The 26,296-nt window shown below is 41.2% G+C and overlaps 1 protein-coding gene across 7 annotated transcripts in view; it reads right to left on the reverse strand.

The window, feature by feature from the left end:
- Positions 1 to 26,296, reverse strand: part of IFT140 (intraflagellar transport 140) — an 83,752-nt gene that overhangs the window by 50,869 nt on the left and 6,587 nt on the right. For 6 of the 7 annotated variants that reach the window (XM_030284735.4, XM_002190187.7, XM_012576451.5 and 3 more), the window contains 13 exons: positions 25,906 to 26,127; positions 22,396 to 22,517; positions 21,595 to 21,737; positions 16,460 to 16,635; positions 12,636 to 12,727; positions 11,458 to 11,564; positions 10,149 to 10,297; positions 6,504 to 6,707; positions 6,033 to 6,105; positions 4,816 to 4,907; positions 3,888 to 4,015; positions 2,259 to 2,376; positions 1,699 to 1,826 (listed from right to left, as the gene is read on the reverse strand). In XM_030284735.4, the coding sequence (XP_030140595.2) occupies positions 1,699 to 1,826; positions 2,259 to 2,376; positions 3,888 to 4,015; positions 4,816 to 4,907; positions 6,033 to 6,105; positions 6,504 to 6,707; positions 10,149 to 10,297; positions 11,458 to 11,564; positions 12,636 to 12,727; positions 16,460 to 16,635; positions 21,595 to 21,737; positions 22,396 to 22,517; positions 25,906 to 26,127 (1,754 nt within the window). Of the gene's footprint in view, positions 1 to 1,698; positions 1,827 to 2,258; positions 2,377 to 3,887; positions 4,016 to 4,815; positions 4,908 to 6,032; positions 6,106 to 6,503; positions 6,708 to 10,148; positions 10,298 to 11,457; positions 11,565 to 12,635; positions 12,755 to 16,459; positions 16,636 to 21,594; positions 21,738 to 22,395; positions 22,518 to 25,905; positions 26,128 to 26,296 lie in introns of those variants that run through there. The other variant, XM_030284738.4, reaches the window with a different exon arrangement.

Raw genomic sequence — 26,296 nt, forward strand, 5'->3', positions numbered from 1 at the left:
TCCATAAGCCCTTCCTTCATCTTCTCTACTGCCTTTGCAAGGAGTTCCTTGGCTCAGCTGCATTTTGGCTGAAGGGCTGAAGAACTACCTCCTGCTTATTTTGAGCTTGCCTTCGGGGTGTGTTGATTTGGCATAGCCTGGCGTTTGGCTGCGGGATGGGGGGGGGGGGGGGGGGGGCACACCTCAGGGGTAGCTTCTATGAGAAGCTGCTAGAAGCTTCCACCATGTCTGACAGACCCAATCTCTGATGGCTCTGAAGATGGACATGACATGCTGCTGGCCCAATTAGAGAGGTTGGTAATGCCTCTGTGATAATGTATTTAAGAATAAAATCAGAACAGTGCACACGCAGTTTTCCCCCAGGGGTGCAGAGGCACCAGGGCTGCCACCATGCTGGCACAGCCCATGGCGAGCCTTGCTTGCCTGGCCACCCCTAGCCAGCTATGCCGAGGGCAGTAAGGCAGTGGCAGCGGCAGCTTCCCCCTCCCAGTGCCCCATGTGAAGAGAGGCGTTCAAATAACACCAGCACCATGGTGGCCACCACTGCCCCTGCAAGGGTGCCAGGGCTGCCTGGCCAGCTGTGAAGGCATGATGAGGACTCCCTGACGCACAACCTAGACAGGAGCAACTCCTCGGCATTGCTGGATCCTGCAAGAATCTTTGAATAAGCGGAACTTGTTGACAATGGTATCTACAAGCAGCAGGTTTTTTTCTAGTCAAAGAAGAGGAGGAAGTTAGGACACGAGGAAGAACAACATGGTGACACCAAGGTCAGTGGAAAAGAAAGAGAGAGAGGGGGTGCTCCAAGTATCAGAGCTCAGATTCCTCTGCAAGCCATGGTGAGGACCATGCTAAAACAGTCACCTGGTAATGCATGAAGTCCACAGGGGATGTAGAAATCCACTCACAGCCTATGAGAAACGTGTTCCTGCCAGAGTAGGTGGATGCTAGAGGAGAGCTGCAGTCTAGAAACCTGAATAGAGAGAGAGAGCCCTCGCTTCCAAACTAGAGCAGCCTATCCTTCAATGACTGCACCCCATGGATGAGTGACCCATGCCACAACAGTTTTGGGAAGACTGTTTGCCTGTGGGAGGGACTCCATGGCATAGCAGAGGAAAGACTCCTCTCCCTGAGCAAACAGAAGAAGATCTTGAGCGACAAACTGACCAAAACTCCCATGCCCTATCTCTCTGCACTGTCAGTGGGAAGGAGGGAAGGGCTAGCAGGAAAACAGGTGTTTTAAGGGCTTATTTTACTTCTCATGATCATCCTCTCACTCTGTTGATAATAAATATACTTTATACCTTTAAATTTAAACCTGTTTTGCCCTTAGAGAGTTTTGACCCTAATCCTTATCTCAACTCGGTAACCCTTGGTTAATTCCCTTTTTTTTTTATTCCCTCTGCTCTGCCCAACTTTAAAGATGAGGGTAAGTGAATGACTCTTGTGGGTACCTAGTATTGGGCCAATGTCAAACCACGACACTCACTAGCTTGCAGTATTGGAATAGATAGGGATGTAGCTTGATGGACATACAATTAATTCAGTGTTAATTAGTTCTTTAGAAAGAAATAATTAAATTCATACAAGCTCCTTCCCAAGACAGAGGAATGTCAGAATCAAAGTGTGCTTGTCTCCACAGGGAAGATTTCCATCTTAAATCCACCATTAATGCTTCTTGAAGTAAAAGCTCCTTACTTCCCAATGCCTTGTCCAGCAGAAAGGTTCTCTCTACCATCTCCCTGCTCAGCCTTGAAATCAAATAGCGTAACTTGGTCCGTTTCAACATCATAGAAACAGATTTTGGAATCGATGTTCCCATCTGCCTACAAGAAAGGAAAACAAAGGGTGCTGGAACATGCAGTCAAAAAGAAGAATAGATAAGTTTATTCCATATGCTTCATACTCTCAGCTTTCTTTGCGGGTAATCACTTGAGGTCATTCTTACCAAGAAATACCAGAAATTTCCTGGTTCTTTTTCTATTCCAACAAGCCAGCCTTGGATTTCTTTGAAATGCTACAAAGCAGCTTTTGTAACTAAAATATTCCTTTTCTGAATTGTTCCCAACACAGAACCAAGCCTTGAGAGACATTAATTAATGCTGGGACATAACACTTCATTACATGACTCAATACACTGCCTGGACCAGGGGGGTTTATTTCTGAGAAGTGATTTGCATCCTCAGTAATCTTGACCCACAGCAGTCTATGAACCAATGGACAAAATCACAGACGGTAAGTAAAGAGCTGTGCCTCACCCTGCTGACAAGGATGCTGACTTTGCTGCCATTAGCATTGCACTTCACAGACAAAATGGCTCCATGGCCAGGGAGCAGCTTGGATAAACTCTTGCTGTTGCAGTGCACTTTTGCCTCTCTGTGGGAAGGAATAAACTTCAATTATACGGTGACAAGCAACGGGCAATTTAACAAATTTTGGGTAACACTTTTAAAAGCAAACCATTTTGATTATATGACATAACTGCCCCAGACTCCCACTTCTTCTCCAGAGGATTGCTGCCACTGCCCTTCTTTCAGGACTAAGTTAACAGACACTCTTTCCTCAATGAATCAGCAAGAATAAACATCAGTGCTTCTACAGGATTCCCAAAACATGGCTATACAGCAAGACCATCTGAACAGAATTCTCAATTCAGAGGCCTACTTTTCCCACAGAAATAAGTTGAACAGTATCACGAATGTTGACTAAAGCCCATTACATAAAAGTTCTGCGTATGGAAAGCACATAGTGCAGCAGGAGTAAAAAAATGTCACTAGCGGGGCATATTTTTGTATTTTATTATCTCAAAAGGATTTTATTGCTTGTATAGATACAAACCCAGAAATCAGTCAGCAACAAAGAGGACAAATCTCATGAAACGAAGAATGCAGCAAAAAGTTATAGTAATTTGAAGTGACAGCAATCTAGAGCTACAACACAATCTCATAAAAAAACATGTTTGATTCTACAAAAATAACATTTGTTCCCAGCCAGTTATGGTGCCCTGAAATTAAAGTGTCATAATTTGAGAAGGGGTATTTTCAGTACCAAATGCAAAAATTTATCATAGCATGCATGAGTGAATCTATTTTTTCTCAATATCAAACATCATAATCCAATATTTATGCTAGTTACAACCTGCTCAAATCTAATAACCTTCAAACTGTCCCAGGTGAAATGTGCTGATCCCAACCCAAGTAGTTTCCAGAGGGCAACTAACTAGACTTAAGCATTCCTCTAGTGACAGCATCCAAAGAATAGAATCTGTTTCACTCTTCAGGTTTTTCAGCTTTTCAAAAACATATTTGTCATCAGCAGCTACATTTTTAATATGAACGGCATGTCAGTATCTTTTTCACGTTTGTCAGTATGAGAGTACAGCAACCTATGAACAAAGTCAGGTAAACTCCTTAATCTAAACAGGAGAAAGAATAGTCTTCACAGTTTTAGGTTCACTTTCTCCACAGATTCATTGAAACAAGTTTGCTGATTTATGAGGAGATACAAGACCTAGTTTTATTTCAGCTCTTCTGAGATTCAAGTCTTGTTCAAGATACCAAAAGAAATGGGACACTCTTAGCTTGATCTTCCACAAATTCTCCACACACTTTTAAATGCACTCAAATATCCCTCATGGTATCCTGTTTTTAAAATAATAATAATTATCATCATCATCAATCCCTGACTTGCCTAAGAATTCCATGGTTCTTCCCTTGCTTTGGAAATATGCCATCAGTTCACATAACTTGTGAATATTTGAGACAATATTGAATATTGTCTCAATATTCAAATGGATTGTTGCTTTTCATCAAATCAAAAACAGCTAAGATTCCCCACAAAATACAAGCTTAACTATAAAAAGATTATTTTAAATGCGTTATTAATACCTGCGTGAGAGATCAAAGATTTTCAAGTGAGACAGATCAGTTCCCACAGCCAGGAAATTCCCACAGACATCCAGAAGGCACGGATTCCCCTCTGCTTCAGAGAACACGAGCAGCTGTTTAATTGTGCCCTGGGAAAAAATGTGTAACACCAAGTTTGTGTGGTCACAGCCTCACTAGAAGGGACTTATTTTGACTTATATATCATCAAGTTGAGTCACAAATTGCTGAACTTCTGTTAGATGACTCACTCCAAGCAAATTGGAGAAACATACACACACAAATGCAATCTGGGTTTCGGGTATGTATGTAACCTCAGGAAAAGTCTAAATTTAAATGCATCCTTCTGCAATAATTCCCTCTTTAGGAACACAACCTTTACCAAGTGAAAGACTTACAGAATTATCAAGTCCCTGAAGGTTCTTAAATATATAGCTGTAAAAACAAATCCATTATATTTATGTGATGAATCACACCCAATCTAAAATCTAATATTTGCTTCCTAAATAAAATTATGTATCAGAGAACTCTGATAATTAGACTTCTCTTTTTAGTTCTCACAGACTAGCAGAGGCTGCAAAGGTTCACATAAAATGTGCAAGTGATATTTTTCATTATCTTGTAAGAATATTCAGTATGATCATCTTCCTAAAAATAGTATATGTATTTCAACCTGCATGCAATTTAGATCATCTTAAAGTCTGTAAATACTTATTAGTTACACTGTAGTAGTGTTCAGAGTGGCAGACTTTTTAAAGAACACAAAATGTCAAAGATCTTTCTGCTGAAATACTCATATATTTTGAGTATTTTATTATGACAAGGAAGTATTAATAGATTTAGAAAGATCATGCACATTATTTTAAGCTCTAACACCAATCTTTGAAAACAACAAGGCCTTTTTATCCCTTATGGTTTACTCAGTCCTTACCTGCCAGGTGCGGACCTGGATCCTATATGGCTCCACTGTGTACAGATTTTCTCCGTGAACAGACAGAACTGGAGAGTCACAAAGGAAAGAGCCTGGAACAATCACAAGAAAGCCATCATTACAATAAATATGTTCAGTAAAAAGAAAAAGTAACTTATAGCACACAATTTCCACTATCTTGCACCAAATCTCTTTTTTGATCTGTCAGTCACTATTGAATCCCAACTCCTTGGTGGTTTAGCCTTCTTCCATGCTGCCACTACATTTAAAAGCTAGGGTTCCCATTATAAACAGGCGTTGGTACACTCTGTCCATGGAAACAAGTAAGAGAGGAAGGGTAAAGAGTTGATATGGGGAGTGAAAGAAAGAAAAAAAAAAGTGCAGTGTGAGGTTCTGGTAATAAAATTCACTTTTCCCTTCAGTGAACTGCTACTGAAGAGGGATAACAATCTCTATTGCAGTGGCTCTGCAATAACTTCAGAAGTGGTGTAGATTGTTAGGACCTTGGTGGTAATAAAGCAATGATTCAGCATGGAAAAGTTACAAAATATATCTGTAAATATAGACAAGCAGAAAACACTTAATGATTCTTAAAAGACAAGTCCCAAGATTTAGGATGGAATTGATAAAATTCTACATCACTTATTTCTCAAGGCAGAAATACTTAGGGATAATTAATAATTTAAAAAGCTAATTTACTCTACTTGGCACTATACAGATCAATTTATGAGACCACTTCTCTTCAGACCTGGGACAAAAAGCCTCCTTTCCAGTTTTTATGTGAGTGCTACATAACCTTGATTACACTTTCTCTCAAGCAAAGTGGAAAAGTGTTCAATAGTCATTGCCATGTCTTATCTGTAAAGGCAGCAGGAGCCACAGCTACAAAAGTAGGAAAAAAATGCTCTTGATCAAATAAATTTAAAAAATATAAAAAGAAGTAGTTCTAGCCTCACACAATATTTTGTGCAAGACCCTCTAAAATGTAATTTAACTACATCAGATAAAAGCTTTCTCTAGCCCTGAGGGTTTTTTCCAGTCTAGAAGAAGGTGTCCCTGCCCATGGCAGGGGGGGTTGGAGCAAGATGCGCTTTAAAGTCCCTTCCAACCCAAACCATTCTTTGATCCTATGCTTACAGTGATCAGCTACCATGAATGAACATGTAACTTCGGAAGAAAAGAAGCATTCAGACTCTGACCAATGTTTTAAGTCCTACCTGCACTTCTGAAGGTATCTCCTGAGGACTCAAAGACAGCCACTTGCTTCCCATTCCAGAATACTATAGCATCCTAAAACAAACAAACAAAACACCAAATAAATAAATACTTTTAGTTCCTTTTGGAAGCATGTAGGAACTCATGCAATAACATGGCAAGAACTCTCCTACAATAGCCACCAATTACTAGTTTCCCTGGACATTGGGTTTGAAGGCTTTTAGCAGTCCAGAGTTTCTCTGGGCTCTGGTGAGCACCCTAGAGCATTTCTGAGTCCCTGTTCTATCTTAGAAAAAAAACCAGCTCCATAGCAGCACATTGCTACTGTTACAACAATACCTGCATAACACTCTATTTTGAATATTTAAAAAAAAAAAAATTCTCTTAAAGACTTAGGAAGTTTGGTCTCAATAAACCTAACCAGGCAACTGATGAGGCAAATCAACAACAACAACAAAAAAGCCCCAATTAACCTGAGTAGCAAAGACTCCACTAGCATTCATATCAAGACGAAGGCTGTGAGTGGTTCCTGTGCTGAAGATCATCACATTGAAGAGGTTGGGAGACACCTGTACCACAGCCACCTGCTGATGAAAATGTGCCAACATGGCCTGTTCACTGAGGATCACCACAGAGCTGATGTTGTTCACTGCCAGCAGGTTTTTTCGGGACCCCCACTGTACATAATGGGAAAAGAAAAAAACACACAATTTCACCTCTAGTCTTGAACTGTCACAGGAGTGTCCCTAGAGAAGTAACATGGGAAAAGACAGAATAAATATTTTTATACAAAGTCCTACTATCTATATACAAACTATAAGGAATGACTGGGAAATATGACAGATTCAAACTATTATGCTTGCTACCCAGTGTCCTGGTTTAAAAGACATATGTCTGCCAAGGAAGGCAGGAACCTTCCTGGAATGGAAAGATGGCCCCCTCCCTCCAAATTATTATAACTTCAAAAATACAGGGCTTCCGGGAAAAAATATGGGAAAACGAACAACAGTTCTTTACAAGAAAATATATAGCTATAAAATAAAACAAGCAAAAAACAACAAAGAAAAAACCTGTAAGTTTTCCCACCAGTCAAGCAATTTCCCCTTGGTTGTAGTTATGACCACAACCAACAGGGGGGCACCACTGGGCGAGACAGAGGGTCTGCAGTGGCTCCCCACCATGGCTCCAGGGGATGCTCCAATGTGAGCCCCGAGCCTCCCCAGGGTTAATGGTGGCCTCAGGAAGACAACAAATGGGAAGCAATTCCTTTGAGAAAACCTAACCCCCAGCATTATCCACCCCAATTTTTTTTTCCCATACCAACATGTTACATTGAACTTTTTACTTATAGACATACAGGCATTATCCTCATTATATACATATATTCATGCAGATATGGATACAGACACAATGTCATAGACAATTCACCCCAAAACAAGGTCCCATTGAGGTATATGTTATGTTTCTTCACCTTTCTGCATCACCAACTAAATGCAATCATGTCCGTGAGCAAAGACAACCCAACAAATGGCTTTGTCTTTGCCCAAGGTAGAATTCATCCAAATAGTCTTTCCAAACATACCTCTCATACACACCACTGGAATCTTATTGCCATCTGTGGTAAACAGGGGCTCAGACTGGAGCAGGGCCAGCTCACTTAGTGGAACCTATGTGTTAACTAACCCTGTAGCCTTTGCTCAACGCAGATCTCACTGCTTGAAGGTTCTATGTCCCATTGCCTCCAATCTTGTTCTTAGTGGTCCATTGCACTGCTCAACTTCCCCAGCAGCTGGTGCATGGTAAGGAATGTGGTATGCCCACTAAATACCACTTTCTCTAGCCCAGGTGTTTAATAAGGCTGTTCTTGAAATGAGTACTGTTGTCAGACTCAATTCTCTCAGTGATACCATTCTTCCACAGGACCTGCTTCTCAAGGCCCAGGATAGTGTTCCAGGCAGTAATGTGAGGCACAGGGTACGTCTCCAACCATCCAGTGTGTCATAGGGTGACATTATTGTGCTTGTATCCCCAGTCATGTGTTCGGTATATGTTTGATATTGTGTTCTGTGCTTTCAGAACTGACTCTGAAAGTGAAGGTTTGTTTTGTCTTGTTATCAGCCGGCTCACCTCCCCCCATGGTCTGTTGTCTAGAAGAGGCTGGTGCTGGCTGGCTTGGCTTGCTTTCACTTGCTCGTTCTGCTTGCTTGCTCCTGCTTCTGCTTTTGCCTTTACTTTTGCTTTTGCTTGTTAGTTAGTTTAGCTAAGCAGTCCAATTTCTTCCCTGGACTGTTTTTTTTTTTCTTCCCCTTTCCCTTTCCTGAATATCATTCCAACCTGCTCCGGACTGGGACCTCGGAAGCACCAAGGAACACAGAGAGCCTGCGTTTTGTGATCTGCAGCAGACATCCCCAGTGCTCAGAGCAATCCCCAGCGCCCAGACCCAGGTGATCATTCCCAAGAGAGACTTTCTGGACTTGTCATCTCTTCAGAGTGGTGAAAGAGTTTTTTTGTCATCTGGTGTTGTTCCTTTTTTTTTTTTTTTTGTGCTGGGGAGTGCTTTGTTCGTTAAATAAACAGGTTTTTCCCACTTCTCTCCAAGAAAATTCTTCCCAAACCAGGTGGTGGGGGAAGGGAGGGGCTGTGGGGGTTTGTTTTCTGGGGGCTCCTTCCAGAGGTTTTCTCCCCAGTTTGCCCTAAACTAGGACACAGTGGTGGCTTCTACCATTGTGAGCATGTAGCTCTTGCCTTGGCAGGTTTGAGGCAGTGTGATGTAATCGTTCTGCCTCCCCATATTTATACTGGACCACCACCCACCATACCATAAGGGCTTCACCTGCTTGGCCTGTTTGATGGCAGTGCATGTTCCACTATCATGGATGACCTGGGAGATCCTGTCCACAGTTAGATCTACCTCTCAGTCTCATGCCCCCTGTTACCTGGAAAGGCTTGAATGGGAAAGCTGACACAATCACCTCCATCTATTAGGAGACGTACGAGATACTTACAGCACACATTATTTCCTATATCCTGGATCTTTTGTTACTGAAGCTTGTTAATAAAATACTTGGATTCTCCATTTTCACAGCACTTCTGTTTTAACTTTGTAAGTAGGATCGTGCTACAAGCCCTCACTCTATACCAACACTGAGCAAGCAAATACCATTGCTTTTAAAATACTTTCCACACTTAAGAGAAAACAGAATAATAGCAAATATAAAATTACTTTCTCTTGAAAGTCACCAGATACATTTTATTTTCTTTCCTTATAAAAATAATGAGGATTGTTCTCACATATGAAGCACAGCAACAGAATGATGTAAAGTGTAACGAAAACATTCAAAAATTGAAAAAACCTAACAATATGGTATAAAACCCAATAGCCAAAGATGTTGGAGAACCTAAAGCACAAGCTTTGACTTTTAGCAGAATGCTGATGGCAAAAAAAAGAAAAGCTGTTCATTAATATAAAACTTTTTAAATTTAAATTTACTATTGTTATACTCAGCATGTATCTTCTGTGCATATCAAAATGCTATTAGGCATAGAATGACAGTTTAACTTCATTGTAACAAATTAAAATATTCCAAATAAAAATGCTGCATCCTGATGTTTAACAGACAATATGTTAAAATATATAGCATTCCTTTCTAGATGGCACATCTCACCAAAGAATATTTTGTTGTAAATCCATTTTTTAATTTTTACAACTACCAGTGAGATGAAACTTTACATTAAGAAAGTGACAAATAGAAAAAAAAATTAATAAAATAATTCATTTTCATCAGATTTTCTTGCCTTTTTAATAAATTTAAGTAAAATTGACATTCCTGATAATCCTTTTTTTTCAGAAAATAATTTCAAGCAGCTGAATCCAAATGCTTTGCCAGTGAGCCACATGATGGAGAGACTAGCTACAAACAGGGAGTATTTCTGCCCACTTCAATTTTAAAAGTTATTTGATTCTCAGGGGTTTTCCTCCTACTTGGAAGGAGGACCAGCCTCTGCTGGAACACATACCCATATGATAGAGATCATGTTCATCAGTTTCACAAAGATGGTCTATTCATCTAAGGTTTGTGAAGTCCACTAACATTCAAGGAGGCTCCTTCCTTTCTTACCTTTATCTGAGTGACATTTCCTTCAAGTTCTGTAGATGCCTGGAACTTCCACTTCTCCTTGCCCTCTGAAGTCCATGTGCTCTGATGAGATCCTGCTGCTTTCTTCCACATTGCTACTCTCCCCTTGCTAGTTCCAGCTGCCAAGATACCTGCCATTCACAAACATTTCAGGCATTTCATATTGGACTTCAAAACAAACCCACATTACACAATGCAACAGCCAGCGAACTCTGGTTCTCAGGTACTGAGAAGCCACTTTCCAACAGCAGCATTTCTCTCCTCACTGCAAACCAACATCCTAGTCCTATACTGGAGAACCTTTCTGGAGAAACAATGGGAGAAGTTCCACATGGTAAGGTACATCTAAACTACCAGATGAAGTGATTTTTTTAAATGCATCAGACAATTACTTCATTTTAACCTTTTCTTAGAATATAGAACTATTGAATACCCTGAGCTGGAAGAGTCCCCAAGCGTCATCCAGTCCTGCTCCTGGCCCTGCACAGAACAGTCCCAGCAATCCCAACACATGTCTGAGAGTGTTGTCCAAACACTTCTTTACCTCTGGCAGCCTTGAGGTCATCTCCACTTCCCTGGGGAGCCCGACCACCCTCTGGGGGGAGAAACTTTTGATATACAGTCTAACCCTCCCCTGGCTGGACACAGCTATGGCTGATCCCTTGGGTCCTGTCACTGCTCATAAAAGCCAGAGGTCGGATCTGCCCCATGCATGTGCCACACAGTCTCCTCTTCTCTAGTAGAACAAACCAAGTGACCGCAGCCATTCCTCCAATGGCTTGTGTTTATTTTTAAATAGCTAGTTTTGTAGTCACTTTGGGCAATCAACCACTGAAAACTATTGCAGCAAATACCAGCTGTGCTACACTAGCAAACAAGGTGATGCCCAGGAGCAGGTCTGTAGAAAGGATTTGTTGTAAGGACTTGGCAGACACACAATACATGTCACTAAGCTCTATTTTGCACTAGCTGTAGTGCAGGCTTGTAGATTGAATGCCCAAAACACGTTGGAGTGCATTAGGTGCACTCCAGGGGTACTCATGTCAAAGGGAATCCAGCTCATGCACCACAAGACAGCTCCACAGTGAGTCCAAGTGTAATTGAGTATCGAATGATTTCCCTGCACCTTTCAAGGCGTATTTTCGAACCAAACTAAAATCTTCAACATCACATACTACCACTGAGATCCTCAGTCACAAGACAAACATACTGAAATTATTACAGGGCATGGAAGGCTGAGGTTTGACAAGGTTTAGGACCAGAGATCACAGGCTGCCATGTTATTTCTCACCTTTAGCACTGCAGTAAGATACACAGTTAATACATTCTCCCCCCTCAAAGCCAAATTGCATATCTAGGGAGAGCACATAGTTCTCATCTTGATCCAAATCCCAGAACCTAAGGCACACAAAACAAGAGCATTAACAATGCTTTTCTTTCCAGGTGTCTTGCCAAACACAATCAATAGGATGCTGTACAAGGCATTAGTTTACTACATCCACAATACCTAGATGATTTAATTTTTTAACAATCTCCTTCCTTTTCCTTTGAGTTTTTAATCTGCAGCATGTTTAGGGATATTCTCCTATGAAGAAAGAAGTCAGAAGGAAGTGCAGCTTTAAAAAAAGAGAAAGAAGTGAGGGATAGTTGCAATTTTCTTCCTCCATAATTATGCTTCCTTGTCTGTTTTAAGAATATTCCTGGGTTAGTTAGTAGTCCTATGGATTCCAGATTTATTTTCTAGAACTAAATACTGCCATGAAGCTAATCCTTCTTGATACTTGGTCTTTAATGCATTCTCACAAAATGAACAGAAGTAACAAACAGGCTCAATAAAGGGAAATACTGATATTAATGGAACACTCCCACCCACCCAAAAGGTTAGAGGAATAGGTAGAGCAGGTCATAGTAAAAACAAGGAAGACAAGATTGCAAAAAAGGTAAAACTACAGAACACATTAACATAACAGCATGGCAATGCAACATACTTTGAATAATTAGGGAAAGAAGTAATTGAAATATTTGTCTAATACTACAGTAAAATAAACGTCCTGAAAAGTAAACACTTTGTTTTCTGGTTGCTGATGTCATGAGTATTCCATGGATCAGAAAATAATATCGGCAAGAATGGTAAAGGGGCTGTATTCTCATGCAAAACCCCCAACTGGATTTATTTTCAGAAGAAAGCAATAACAGCACTCAAGGAAGGAACAGTGTAGGTAGCACTTCCTTGACAACATAAAATACCTAGAGAGAAAGCAAGCCATACCAAATTAGTTTCGGACCTTGAGAAAAAAAATTTCATTTCATTCCTCAATTTAATTTTACAAACAAAATTAGAAAATATTGGGAGTTTTTCATTATTGGTAAAAAACCCAACCAGAATTTCGGCAAAATACTCAGTTCACTACAGACTGTACCTTTTAGCTGGCCCTTTTCAGGGGCAGCCAAAACAACTTTCATTCTTACCTGATGACTGTCTCACCTAATGCTGTAACAACCAAGCTGTGGTCTACTAGAATCATGTCTGCAGAATGACCAGTCTTCCCACTTAACTTCACCTGTCAACCATAAGCAAATAAGTACATCTGCATAAGGTCAGAGGAGCATGCTGAAGGACACTAAGCATCTGAACTGCACATTTTGGCTAAAATGTAAAAATATGAAAATAACTAGACCTATCTGTCAATTCTGACAGACATATTCAGACAGTGAATTCAGATGATTCCGACAATGATCACCATAAAATGCATCAAGACTGCAATGTATAAATTTAGTACAAGAAACCTTGTAGTGGGTTAATAAAGTAGATAAGGAGCAGGATTTTAGTCTTGCACTAGAACTTCTCTTAGAATTTAAGAAAGATTCCTTTAAAATGTGAAATTCCAGATTTTACTTCTAGTCAAACATAAGTAATGATCAATAAGAAGCAGACACCACTGTAATACACAAGTGTCCAGTCTTTTTCTCTCTTGGATAAAAAGAAAAAACCATTTTAGAAAAGTGAAGGTTTGGGATCTACCCACAAGCAGCATTTTGTAATAGCACAGGGCAGGATGTGAGACATTTTCTCTTTAATTTCCTCTTTTAATTTCTGGAGGTCCTCAGTCAGTCTTTCCACTGAGGAGACACGGGCCCATAATGGGGTGGAGATAGGTTTTTCATGTATCTAGGGTTTGGTAACCAAATAGTCCACATTTTGTTCTCCTTCTTTCTATGACATCACTCCCAATAAGCCAGCATATGACACCAGCACACTCTGTAGGAATTTCTACCATATGTTTCGTGAACACTGGATGTTGTCTGGATTAGTAGGGAATTGCTCATTATTTGAAAATATCATCTCCCGTACAGCTAATTCTCTCAGGTACCAGATACCTTGCTCCATAGTGTTCCACTTGTCTCAGTGCACTAAAAGGTCATCTTTCCGAGGAAACCTTTTCCTCACATTTGATAGGAGCTGCATCCAGAGGCTGAGACATTCTGGTCTTTTCCCAATGCCCTGGTCAATACTTGCATCCCACGACATGGATCCCAGTTGCAAAGTGTCACTATCATCTAATTCCATATCGCGTACCACAATAGCCCAGCATCAGAGCACCCAGGTCACCGGGGGCTCCCCTGATTGGAGGCTGAAATCTTTTTGCATGTCTCACAGCTCACTCAAGGATAGGGTTTGGGTGATTATCTCTGGCCCTGCGTCTTCCTCCTGTTGTGAGGGCCCTGCTTCCTTTTCTCACTACATGAACTGATTTTGTCTTGGATTTCTTCTTCTGAATACAGGCAACTGCTCTTACCACAGGTTGTTCTTGTGGACAACCTGCAGTTTGAATGGCCATCGTGCCTGTTGCTTTGCTTTCCTCCTCCTCCCTCTGAAGGTGCTGTGTAGAAACAAGTAGTGTCCAGTAAATAGTAGCCAGGGTCCAGCACATTCCATAACTTCACTCCTCTCTGGAACTGCCACAGCAATTCTCTTTCAAACATTTTATCAGGGCCCTGTAGCTGTTCAGGGGTGAACTTCTGAACCAGGAGTAGAGTACTCTTTCAAAAGCTGGCCCATTTTCTCCCATATGCCACACCACTAATGACTATGCATCCCAGGATATGTTTCTGGACAGCTTCTCTAGAATTCTCTGTCCTAAGTCTTAACATGGTGTACACTGGACAGAAGAAACCTAGTAGACATATCAAAGAGGGCATGCTTCCCAGATCACTGTGAAACAGGTTACTGTGGTGGTGTCCTAGGGTGACGTTATGGTGTTTGTATCTCCAATCCTGTGTTCTGTTTATGTTTGATATTATGTTATGTGCTTTCAGAACTGACTCTGAAAGGGAAGGTTTGTTTTGTCTTGTTATCAGCTGGTTCACCTCCCCCCATGGTCTGCTGTCTAGAAAAGGCTAGTGCTGGCTGGCTTTTGCTTTGCTTGCTTGCTTGCTTGGCTTGCTTGCTTTGCTTGCTTCTGCTTCCGCCTTTGCTTCCTAGTTAGTTTAGCTAAGCAGTCCAATTCTTTCCCTGGACTGTTGCTTTTCCTTTCCTCTTCCTGAATACCATCCAACCTGCTCTGGACTGGGATCTGGGAAACACCAAGGAACACCAGGAGCCTGCATTTTGTGATCTGCAGCAGCCATCCCCAGTGTTGGAGAGCAATCCCCAGTGCCCAGACCCGGGCGACCACTCCCAGGAAAGACTTTCTGGATTTGTTCATCTCTTCAGAGTGGTGAAAGAGTTTTGTTGTCATCTGGTGTTGTTAATTGTTTTGGTGCTGGGGAGTGCTTTGTTCGTTGAATAAACAGGTTCTTTTCCACTTCTCTCTGAGGAAATTTTTCCCTGAACCAGGTGGGTGGGGAGGGGCCGTGGGGATTTGTTTTCTGGGGGCTCCTTCCAGAGGGTTTTCCCCAAATTTGCCCTAAACTAGGACAGGTGGAAACATAGTGCATATACGAGAGTATATGCAGGGTTAGGTATCACACCCACATGAACAGAACAAGCAACACTAGGACCAGGGAGCTCTCTACCTAAAACACAAATGCTTACATCAGAGTTATTTCAATCCTCTTGAGTCTTATCTTTGGCACCAATTAAATGTGGTGGCTTAACACCAGCAAAAAATTAAATGTCAAATAAGCCATGGCCCTTCTCCTTTCCCTTCTAGTAAGGGAGGGACACGTGCAGAGACTATGGACCGAGATAATTTACTGAAAGCAAAAAGCAATGGAATAAGAAAAGCAAAGTAACAACAGCAATATGAATTTTAAAAAATATCCAAAACCAGAAGGTGTTTCAGCCAAAAAAAATAGTTTTATGTGGCTGCTGAGACCAAAACCGAAATGGTGGATGCTCCCCATAGGTTGCATCTATGTGACTTCCCCAGGCTCCCGCATGCTGTTGCAAACAAAAACAGTACGGCAAGAAGCTTCCTGCCCCTCCCAGGCCAAGACAACTAACAACAATGGCAAACAGACCCTCCCGAAAGCTGGGTCATCCAAGATGGGTCACACTGCAGCCTTGCTGGGCTCAGTTCCACACAAGTGCCTGCACCATTTCTTCTACTGCTCCACCATACTTGGGGTTGATCCTACAGCTCCTACAGGTTGCTGCCACTTCCCTGAAATTCTGCTGCACTCCTTTTGGCCTGGCTTAGGAATGGGCTCGGCTGGGCTCCCTTTGGCTGTCCCCTGCCCACAGTCTCCCCACTGGTGCTGCCATTCAGCACACGTCAGTTCTGTGTTCTGCTGCTTTCCTTTCAGCACCATATCCCACAGCTGTGCCTCAGAGAAAAAGGAGGAGGGTGGATGGCAGGAGCAGAAGACAAGAGTCTGTAGGGCTGATGCTGACAACCCTTCCAGGAGAGAGAGCAAGACAGAATGGTGCCCACTTACGGGGTGTGTGCATTTTGTCCCTGAAAACGGTGATGATATAGGTGGTGTAGAATAACTTAGTTGCACCTACATGGTGATAAGCACCGCCTACCTCTGCAACCAGGACAATTGGAATTTCCGATTTTTCTCAAACTCACTAAGAAACTGAAAGTAAGCGTAAAAGAACTAAGATAGAGTCAAAATGAAAAGAACTATGAAAAAACAGAAAGACGAGATGAAAACCATCTTTCCAAGTTCAGTAACACATCATTCTAGTCCACTTTTAGATAAGCTATTTTTGCTTCCTCATCAACATATTGTCTGAGAAACAAATATGAGAGTTGATTCATTTGAAAACAAAATAGTGATAATCAAAAAACAAAAAACTTACAAAGAATAAATATTGCAACTTTACCCTGTAGTATGACTCTTACCTTCATGAGTTCTTCTGCCTCTCCCTCGGGAGAAACTGCATGTAAGGACAACTGCAGAGTCTCTGTTATTACAAGTAAAACATCTCTTTCCTCTAGCAACAGGAGCTTTCGGACCAGACTGTCCATAGACAATACCTGCCTTGACCTCCCTTTCTCATTCACATAGTGCACAGAACCTGTAGAACAAATAAACAAGGTACAGATTATAGTTCACGGCTTTTAGCTACAAAAACCAAAGTTGATACTTTCTACCTTAATAAAACATTCCTCAAGTGCTGAAAATGTAAAAATAACAAAAATTCTTTTGTTTTCTAGTTCGTCTCAGCACAGAGAGTACAATAGCTGACAGAGCAATAAACCAAAGCATATTTTTCCTCATTTAGAAAATCCAAAGAGAAATACTTTAAATAATTTTAAAGGCAAGTAAACTTTCTGTATGAATGATAGCTTCCGAAATCTTCAGTCTTAGAAAAAAATCTGTGAAAGAAGAATGGCAGCTAAGAATTGGTTCAATTTACAGCAGAGTTTAGATGACAGAAAACTGCGAACCTGAAGTTCTTCATTGTTTAGGAAACACTGCTCCACGCACCAAATTCAGCTTTAATCCGTAATTTGACTGGCAAATGGGACAGTGTTTTTCTAAAAACACTGACATCGGTAACTAATGCACCTATCAACATTTTAAAAGCCGTTATAATGTCATTAAGTTGTACTACTCTATCATCATAGAATCACAGAATCATTAAGGTTAGAAAAGACCTCCAAAATCATCAAGTTCAACCTTTGATCAAGTAGTACCATACCCAATAACCATATAATAAAGTGTCACATCTAGTTATTTTCTAACACTTCCTGGGATGATGACTCCACCTGCCCTGGGCAGCCCATTCCAACATTTAACAACCCTTCCTGTGAAGAAATTCCTTCCTCCAGTCTGCCCTCCCTTGGCACAACTTGAGGCTGTTTCCCCTTGTCCTGTTCCTTGCTCCCTGGGAGCAGAGCCCAAACACCCATCTGCCTGCAGCCTCCTGTCAGGGAGTTGGGCAGAGCCAGAATGCCCACCCAGAGCCTCCTTTTCTCCAGGCTGAGTTCCCACAGCTCCCTCAGCTGCTCCCCTTCAGATTTGTGCTCCAGACCCTATTCCAGCTCTGTTCCTTTCTCTGGACACACTCTAGCCCCTTAAGGTCTTTCTTGTTGTGAGAGGCCTGGAATCAAGGTGCTTTAACAGCATCCAGAACAGAGGATGGTCTCTGTGCTGGGCCTGTGGCCACACTATGGCTGATCCAAGCCAGGTGCCATTGACCTTGCACCTGGACCCAGGTTCAGCTGCTGTCACCAGCAGGGCAGGGCCTTTCCTGCTGGGCACTTTCCAGCCACTTTTCCCCAAGCCTGGAGCACTCCATGGGGTTGCTGTCACATTAAGTGCAGCACATGGCATTTTGCCTTATTTAATCTCATACAATTGGCCTTGGCCCGTTGAATGCATGGGTTTGGGCAGCGAAACCCCCAACAAGCAGTAGAGATGCTACAAAAATCACCCAAACCTGTCGGAACCCCTGGCCTGGTTCAGGGGTTCTGTGTAGTGGTAAAGTCTCTCCTCCAACCCGTGCTTCCAAAGAAAAACTCCGCAGCCTCTTGTTGTTCGGTCTCAAGGCAGTTTATTGCTAGTTATCTGAAAGATTGCTTTCGCAGGCTGTGGCTGTTTGGTCAGCAGCCTAGGCAGAGACACACACACTCCTGATGCCCTCTCTGCCTGCTGTCTTCTTCTTCTCTCCCCCCGCCCAGAGCTGCTGCTATCTTTTATATGACATATTACATGTTACATGTTTACAGGTTTTCCCCAATACCTACTACCTATGTTAAAAGGTGCTTTTCTACTCTAAACCAATCCATGAGTGCCAGCATCACCAAGAACATGGAGGTAAGGAAGAAGAAGGAGGAAGAACAGGATTGGCCCACTTTCCTCCATCTTAGAACTTCTGACCCCCATGTACAAAGTAAAAAACCTCCCTGTACAGGTGCTAAACCCCCCTTGTACAATACTAAAAAATTTTCCCCTCTACTTTGTAACTACTTCTACTATACTATCTAACCCTTTGTGACTGCTTGTTCCACCTTCAAAGTTGGTAACTCATTCCATGGCTCAAACTCAAAATCACAGCTGTTTCCAGCTGCCTGACAGGGTCTAAAACGCTTCTGACCAAGGTCTGGAACCTCCAAAAATGTCTGAGGGACATTTTGAGTTCCAACACAAACCAACGTCATCAAAATCTGACAGATCCCAAGCCACATCCACATAATTTCTTAGCAAATCACAGTATTATATAAGGGCAACATTTTACACCACAAATCAAAAAACCTATTAAATTCAATAGTATCTTCCCCCAAAAGCTTAATCAGAAAAAAAACAAGTGTATAAGAATGAACATTAAGAATCCACACTAAAATGTAAGAGACATGATCTGATTAAAAAGAATGTTTACATTTCCAAAACTCTTGCAAATATATTACCATCCCCCACATTCCAGCTATATAAAAAAAGAAATTCCAAGTCCTGTCCCACTGCTTTATTTTCTCCCTGCAATAAAACCCTGCATAGATATCCTCATCTTAAATCAAAGGACACTTTGAGTTTGAAATGACTTTGAAAACTAATGTCTTTTTAACCCTCTTGCCACAGGCAGGGACATGTCCCTCTAGTCCAGGTTGCTCCAAGTCCCATCCAGCCTGGTGAACACTACCAGGGATCCAGGGGCCCACAGCTTCCCTGGGCACCCTGTGCCTGGGCCTCCATACCCTCACAGTGAACAATTCCTTCCCCATATCCCATTAACCATGTCCTCTGGCAGAGGGAAGCCATTCCCCTGTCCTGTTGCCCCAGGCTCTCCAAAGTCCCTCTCCAGCTCTCCTGGAGCCCCCTTACGCACTGGAAGGGGCTCTGAGCTCTCCCTGGAGCCTTCTCCTCTCCAGCTGAGCACCCCCAGCTCTCCCAGCCTGGCTACAGAGCAGAGGGGCTCCAGTCCATGAAGCATCTCCATAGCCTCCTCTGGACTCATTCTAATGGCTCCATGTCATTCCTGTATCGAGAACCCCAGAGCTGGAGGCAATGCTACAAGTGGGGTCTCAACTGAGTGGGGCTGAGGTGCAAAATTCCCCCCATCCCCTGCTGCCCATACTGCGGGATCAGCCCAGCATACAGGGAATTTCTGGGTGCCAGTGCAGACAGCTGGGGCATGTCCAGCTCTCATTCACCAGCACCCCCAAGTCTTGCACAGGACATTTTGGAGTTATGGCAGATCACTACTAATTAGGAACTGAGTCCAAAATACATATGCTCAAACCAATTCAAGCAATGAGGCTGCTCACAAGGAACAGTCGGACAGTATAATTTGACTGAAATTTCAGAAGTATGACAAGGAAGCTGTCTTGGGGTGACTTTATAATATTGTACCCCTATTGTTTGCTTTATGCCTAGACACAGGTTCTGTAACTTTAAGCTAGGTCCTAGAAAGGGGAGAAGCTGGGGGAATTCTTCTGGCAGTTTTTATTCAAACACAGATTCTCCCTCTAGTCTTTCTCAAGAGAGAGGAGAGTTAGATCCTTTTGCTTGTAGCTAGCTTCTTTTCATTAGCTGAGGCAAGAAGTTTTTCCCAGGACTGTGGCTTCTTCTGGAACTGTTTAGCTTTGCTCCAGTCCAAAAAACCAGACCACCACCAGGAGCCCCATGCCACGGCCCCGTGGGGGAACACTGCAGGGACATCCGGACCGGACCTCGGGACAAGCCAAGCAGGGCTCTAAAATGCACCAGCTTCCAGCGCAGCGAGCAGGTTTTAGTATCTAACATTATTCATTCTTGTTCCTGTGCCTGTATGCACTCTGTGTGTTAAATAAACAGGTTTTTTTCCCTTTTCTCCAAGAAATTCCTTTCGTCTGATGGGAGGAAGGTGTGCTGCAAACCTGCCTTTTTTCATAGGAGACGCCCCTTTCAGGACGTTCCCTCCTAACTTGTCTCAAACCGAGACAGACGCCCAAGCCAAGGACAGCACCCGCAGGACACACAGTCTGTCACTAGATGGGGCTCTGCACCATCACAACAGCAACTTTGAAGGTGAGGATGGAATGGGCACAGCTTCATAAAGTTTCACTCCTTGTAATCTTTATGAAACACCCTGTGTTTACTTTCCATTTAAAGGGTACCTTTCTAGTAAAGAGGCTTGTATTCACACATTGAAAAAAGGTACACTACAAACCAACCACGCAGCTGGCCCATGCCACTCCTGCAAGCTGTACTGGTGTAAACAAGGGTTATCAATTTTGGTACAACACTGAATCAAATTGTAATGGAACTGCAGAACCAGCATAACTGAAACGTTTCAGAACAGTTAACACTTGAATCAACAGGATGACTTGAATCACCTACCAGAAATACCCATTATGCAACTTCTCACACACATTCTGGCTCTAGTTCAAAGAGCAAATTACAGAGAGATGGCATCACAAAAAAAAAATGGGATGGGAAGAAAGTTAGCTTAGAGCAAACTAGTACTCAGAAGACTAAAAAGGATAGGAAAAGACAGGGAAGAGTAAAAGGCAAGGAAGAGGAAAATGCAGAGAAGAAACAATATCTGGCAGCAAATTAACAAAACAGATTCTCAGACTTTTTTTATTTTTTTTTGTTCCATAAGACTGAAGCATCATTTCAAAGCATGAGAAAAAAATTAAAAGAAAGTTGAGAATTTAAGGCATATGTTTTAGCAGAATTTGCCTATTTATAGACAAAAGAACCCACAACACATGTAGCAATTTGAAGCTTTGAACAACAGCTAATTTTATCTACACTTGTATGTTAGAGATTGTTTTCCTCATACACACTTCTTCAGGAACCAGACTAACCCAGCAGGTGACCCTGTGAACAAGACCATCCTGAAGATAAGATTTCAGTAGTTTTATTCATTTCTTACCAAACATTCAACAACTCCTATAGAATACTCTACCCTACTGAATATATGAATATGAGGGATATATGAATATACCCCAAGTGTCAGACATTAAAACAAGACTATCATGCACTGAGCTATTTTGAAGCTCTAAGGAAACAACTTCCCAGCCAAATGGAAAAGTGGTTTTGCACTTACCACCTGTCAAAGTGATAAAGAAGGAGAGTCCTTCCTGGATTTCTGTTTTCAGAGGCAATCCTATTCCAGCTTTTTTCCAGTTAAACATATCCAAGGCTTTCTCATCACCACTCACAGCTGCTTTTGCCAGCTGTACAAAGTCCCTGCAAAGAGATATACTTCATTCCCAATTATTTTCATAACTGTAGTTGCAGTCTCAAAGAATGGATGAGCAGTTAATAAAGCATATTGTATAAAGAGAACAAAGATGTTTCATACACTGATTGAAAAAAGGACAAACTCAAAAAGATACAAAACAAAATTTCTATATTAGTTTTCACTTGCATAGTTTCACCTTTTTTTTTTTAAAACACATCACTATTTTTTCAGAGATGTGAAACAGAAAAGCCCAGACAAGGAAAAATCTTCTTTTTCACTACAGCAGCTTCCTATTTCTTGCTTGGACAGGAAAGAAATAATAATGTTTAAGAACTGACTTTTAATTTAATTATTTTTTACAATAATATAATGATAATAGTGTTTCCAGTGTGTTTGTGGCTTTCCACAATCAGCAATATTGCTAATTAGAAGAACTGAGACAGAAGAGTCAACAGCAATGAACAGAAGATGTGGAGAAGAGAAAGAAGACCAGTTACTGCACACTAGACACAGAGCCAGCTACCAGACTGGAAGAAGCGCTTGGAAATATAGGGCAGTTAGGACAGGAACAATTTTTAGTTTATTTTAAAATAGTTCATTTGTGGTAGGACTTTCTTTCTGTGGAACAAGGCAAAGCAGAGTTCTGATGGGACCAATACTCACTTGCTAGGAGGGGGTGGCCGAAAGACACAGTGCCACAAGCATTTCCCATACTCCTGCTTAACCAGGGCAGGACCCTGGACTCTGCCCCGATGGTCCATTTTCCACAGAAACAAGACACCATGCTAGAAAAAGACAAGTTAATTCATTACCCTTTGCACACAGATGAGAATTCAGACTCAAGCTAATCACTGCACATAAAAACAAATGTTTTATTGACAGAGCAACACCCTTCCTTTTGTTTAGTCGACACATACAATTACTCCCACTTAAAACTAAGCCACAGGGAATCAAAGCTGTATCTAAAAGTATATTATCTGCTCCCTTAAAATAAAATTATCTAAAAATAGCTTGTTAGTCCTATACTTTTTTAGTTAAATCACACTGCCAGAGCAATTAAATTGAACAGTCTTGGTTTTCTTCCACAAGTAGCAGAAGAAATATTTGTCTTGATAATGTCCTTTCCACATTTTTTCTTGCAAGTAGTCTGAGAGCTTATTTTTTAGCAATTGAAATAAAGGATAGCAGAGCATATGCATCCCCCATTTACATGCACAGTAAGTGCATGCAAAACTGATGCAGATCAGCATGGGTATATGATTAGACATGTAAAGTCACAGGATGCAAAAAGACGAAGGGCAAAAATCTTTAATTTCTGGTGCTTTCCTCCTCTTTCAGAGCAGACATTCAAGAACTTACTTATAGAAAAATCAAGAACTTGCTTTTAGAAAAATAATCTAGTAACTAGAAAAATCATAGATGCTAAGGAAAGGAAGTCTGTTTAGCTAATTAACAGTGCTCAACACAGGCCAACCCTAGAGCCTGGCACAGGTGCTGACATAACTCACACCCTGCAGTGCCAGCTCAGGAGCAACAGACCCCTGGTGACTGGAAAGAATGGAGACAAATTCCAACAAACTGACTTACACTACAGCCTCACAGTTGGAATGCTAAAACGATTATTTATTGTTGTTGTTATGCTAGTGCTTATGAAACCAAATTGCATTTAGGAACTTTCCATGTAAGCACAACATGAAAAACCACAGTAACAATTTTCAATATTAAGTTCAATCTCATTTTATTTCATTAAGACAGACAACAATAAAGTGGCATGAGAATTTGCTCTATTTTAATTTATTGTTTTCAATGAAGTATCATCCTTTACCTAGAAGTGAAAAACTGTTAGCAGTGGTCACTTATTCACAATTCTAACTAGAAGCCACACAAGATGCAGCCAAGTCCTTCCAAAGTAACATATCCCCTTTTTTTCCCTGAGATCAAAAGAAGCTCTAACTTCTTTTCAACAGTAAGATGGCAATAGTTATACCATCCAAAACTATTTATTAAGTGCAATGTGTCTTGCAGCTTAAAGAATGCCACTCAGCTGCGCAACTGTGACACTGCTGTACTCCTGTCCCAAGAGGACACTTGCAGATCATAAAATGTTTGCTAGCTACCTCTGGAAATCACAGGATCCTATGAACTTGTTGGCTTCTCCTCTCACTCCTTCATCAACTTTATATGCCACCAATTTCCAAGGATCCCAATTAAAACCACCTGCACTATTTATAAGATGAAGGAAAAGCCTGCAGCTTTCTAAAGCTGACTTTCATTCCATCTCCTTCTAGATATTCCAGCCTGTATCCAGATAGCCTACTTGCAATCTCAATTCTTAGTTTGGAGCACACGAGATTGGAAACAAAAAAGGCTCACAATCTCTCCTAAGTCTCAGTGGAAAGGATGCAGAACTCATCTGTTTTCAAATGATATTTTTAAAGGACATAGGACATTGACCTTATCATCTATCTAAATGTTCTTTCAAAACAGATTTATTCTCTAATTCTATCCTGTAACGTTCCAATACTTTTTAAAAACTCAAAGCTTTAGTTCCTTGGTATTAAAGCAATTTTCTTTACAAATAGGCTTTCATTATAGAAAGCACCTAGATCCTCTGTGTGATCAAAACTGGAAATCATCCACGTTAGTTTTACTTAAAACAAATTAAGAGCTTCTGATTTTCACAGTAACATATTCCAACTTTATTAAGTTATTTTCAAATAATTTTATTGCATTTCAAGATGTATGATGACAGAAATCCCAATGAAGACAGAATCATAGAATATGCTCAGTTGGAAGTGACTCACACAGCATTAAGCCCAACTCCTGGCCCTGCACAGACAACTCAACAATCCCACCCTGTGCCCAAGTGCTTGTCCAAAGGCTCACGGAGCTCTGGAAGCCTTGCAGCTCTGAGCATTCCCTTGGGAGCCTTTCCAATGTCCAACCACCCTCTGGGTGAAACAGAAATGAAATCAGGATCCAAGTATTTATCTTCTTTCTAAATAATTTCCTCTAATATAAGCAGAACATGATCCTGGCAGCACTCACCTAATGGAAGTTTCCTACATATAAACCCTCATGGGAAAAATATTAAAGATAAACGAATAAACTATTGGAAAATATGTAGGAAATTAAGTATATCTGTGCTGCACCTCAGACCAGTGACACAGTGACACTGGTTTGAAATCAATTTGAAAAGTATTTTGTCCATAAATGTAAGCTCTGTCTGCATCAATGTATTGTCTCATTGTGATTAAGGCCTCAGCTACACTGAGATGGGTCCATCTTTTGCCTGGGCAGAACTTTCTCTTTTCTAATAAAGAAGATGACAAATTCTCTTTTTACTTAATTTTGAATTTCTGCATTTCTGTCAAATGCAGCAGCAGAACTTTATAAACAATGAATTAAAATAATTTTTTCTTCCCCAGTAAGAATTCGGACATATAGGTAAGAGCAGAACTGAAATTTTTGGGCAAGCTCAAGTTTGTATCATGGAAAATACAGGGAAAAAAATCCTTTTTTCCTTCATTGGTTGACTCAGGAACTGGCAAAATCAGAATCTTCTATGAATACTTAATCCTGAATATTCAATAGCTACTTTCTCACTTCACTATGTAAAAGGGTAACCAGCTCATCAAGAAATAGTGTCACATTTCCCAATACAATTAATCTGACACAATTTTAATGCATTAATAAAACCAGAAAAAGAGAGATTAGCATGGGTTTCCTGTGAGCACTGCTCTGCACTCAGTATGGATGAATATGTTGTAGATGGAATTTGTTTCTCAACAGCTAGTTAGGCTTTATGCTTGAGTCTGCCATAAAATTTGTGCATGGACAGGAGCAAAAAAAATTCAAATTGTCTATACCTCAATTACCCCATCCATGAAATAGCCTTAAACCTTCATAAATGCTCAGCACTCACTGAGATCCAACACATTTTTATTTAAAGAAAAATTATATTCTTTAATTGTAGAATAGTATTAAGCAAAACTTAAACCACTAAGATTTGATTTTATTCCCTAACAGTTTTTATTTGTACCTAAAGAAAGGAAATTTCTCTCCCACACAACTCTCCCTTCCCCATGGATATCCATTCCATGATCCTATACTATTTCAGAGCTTCCAAGACTGTGTTCTACATCAAACCCACATGGCATTTCAGCTACTCACCCCATCTCCAGACACAAGGCAGGTACCACTTGTATTCCAGCTCAGGACTGTGATTTTGGTACTGTGATTTGAGGGTACAGTGTGCTGCTCCTTGTCTTGTTTGTTCAGTATCAGAACTCCCCCCGTCTCCCATCCTGATGCCAGAATGGGTCTGGAAGGGTGCCAGGCAAGTAATGTGACCTGAAAGCTTCTCTCAACATGGAAATCAGGCACATGTTCTCCCTGGAAACAGAAATCAGTGTGAGCTCAGTCCTGTGGAAACTCAGCAGCCAAACCCTCCAATTCACAGCCCAGTCAATATCAAGCTTTCTCTCCCATATAAAGGATATAAGAAGGCTTTAAGCACATTTCAAAGTAAAAAGAAATTCCATCTATTGAAAAATAACAAAGC

The sequence above is a fragment of the Taeniopygia guttata genome, chromosome 14 (genome assembly GCF_048771995.1).
Source record: "Taeniopygia guttata chromosome 14, bTaeGut7.mat, whole genome shotgun sequence".
Classification (NCBI taxonomy): domain Eukaryota; kingdom Metazoa; phylum Chordata; class Aves; order Passeriformes; family Estrildidae; genus Taeniopygia; species Taeniopygia guttata.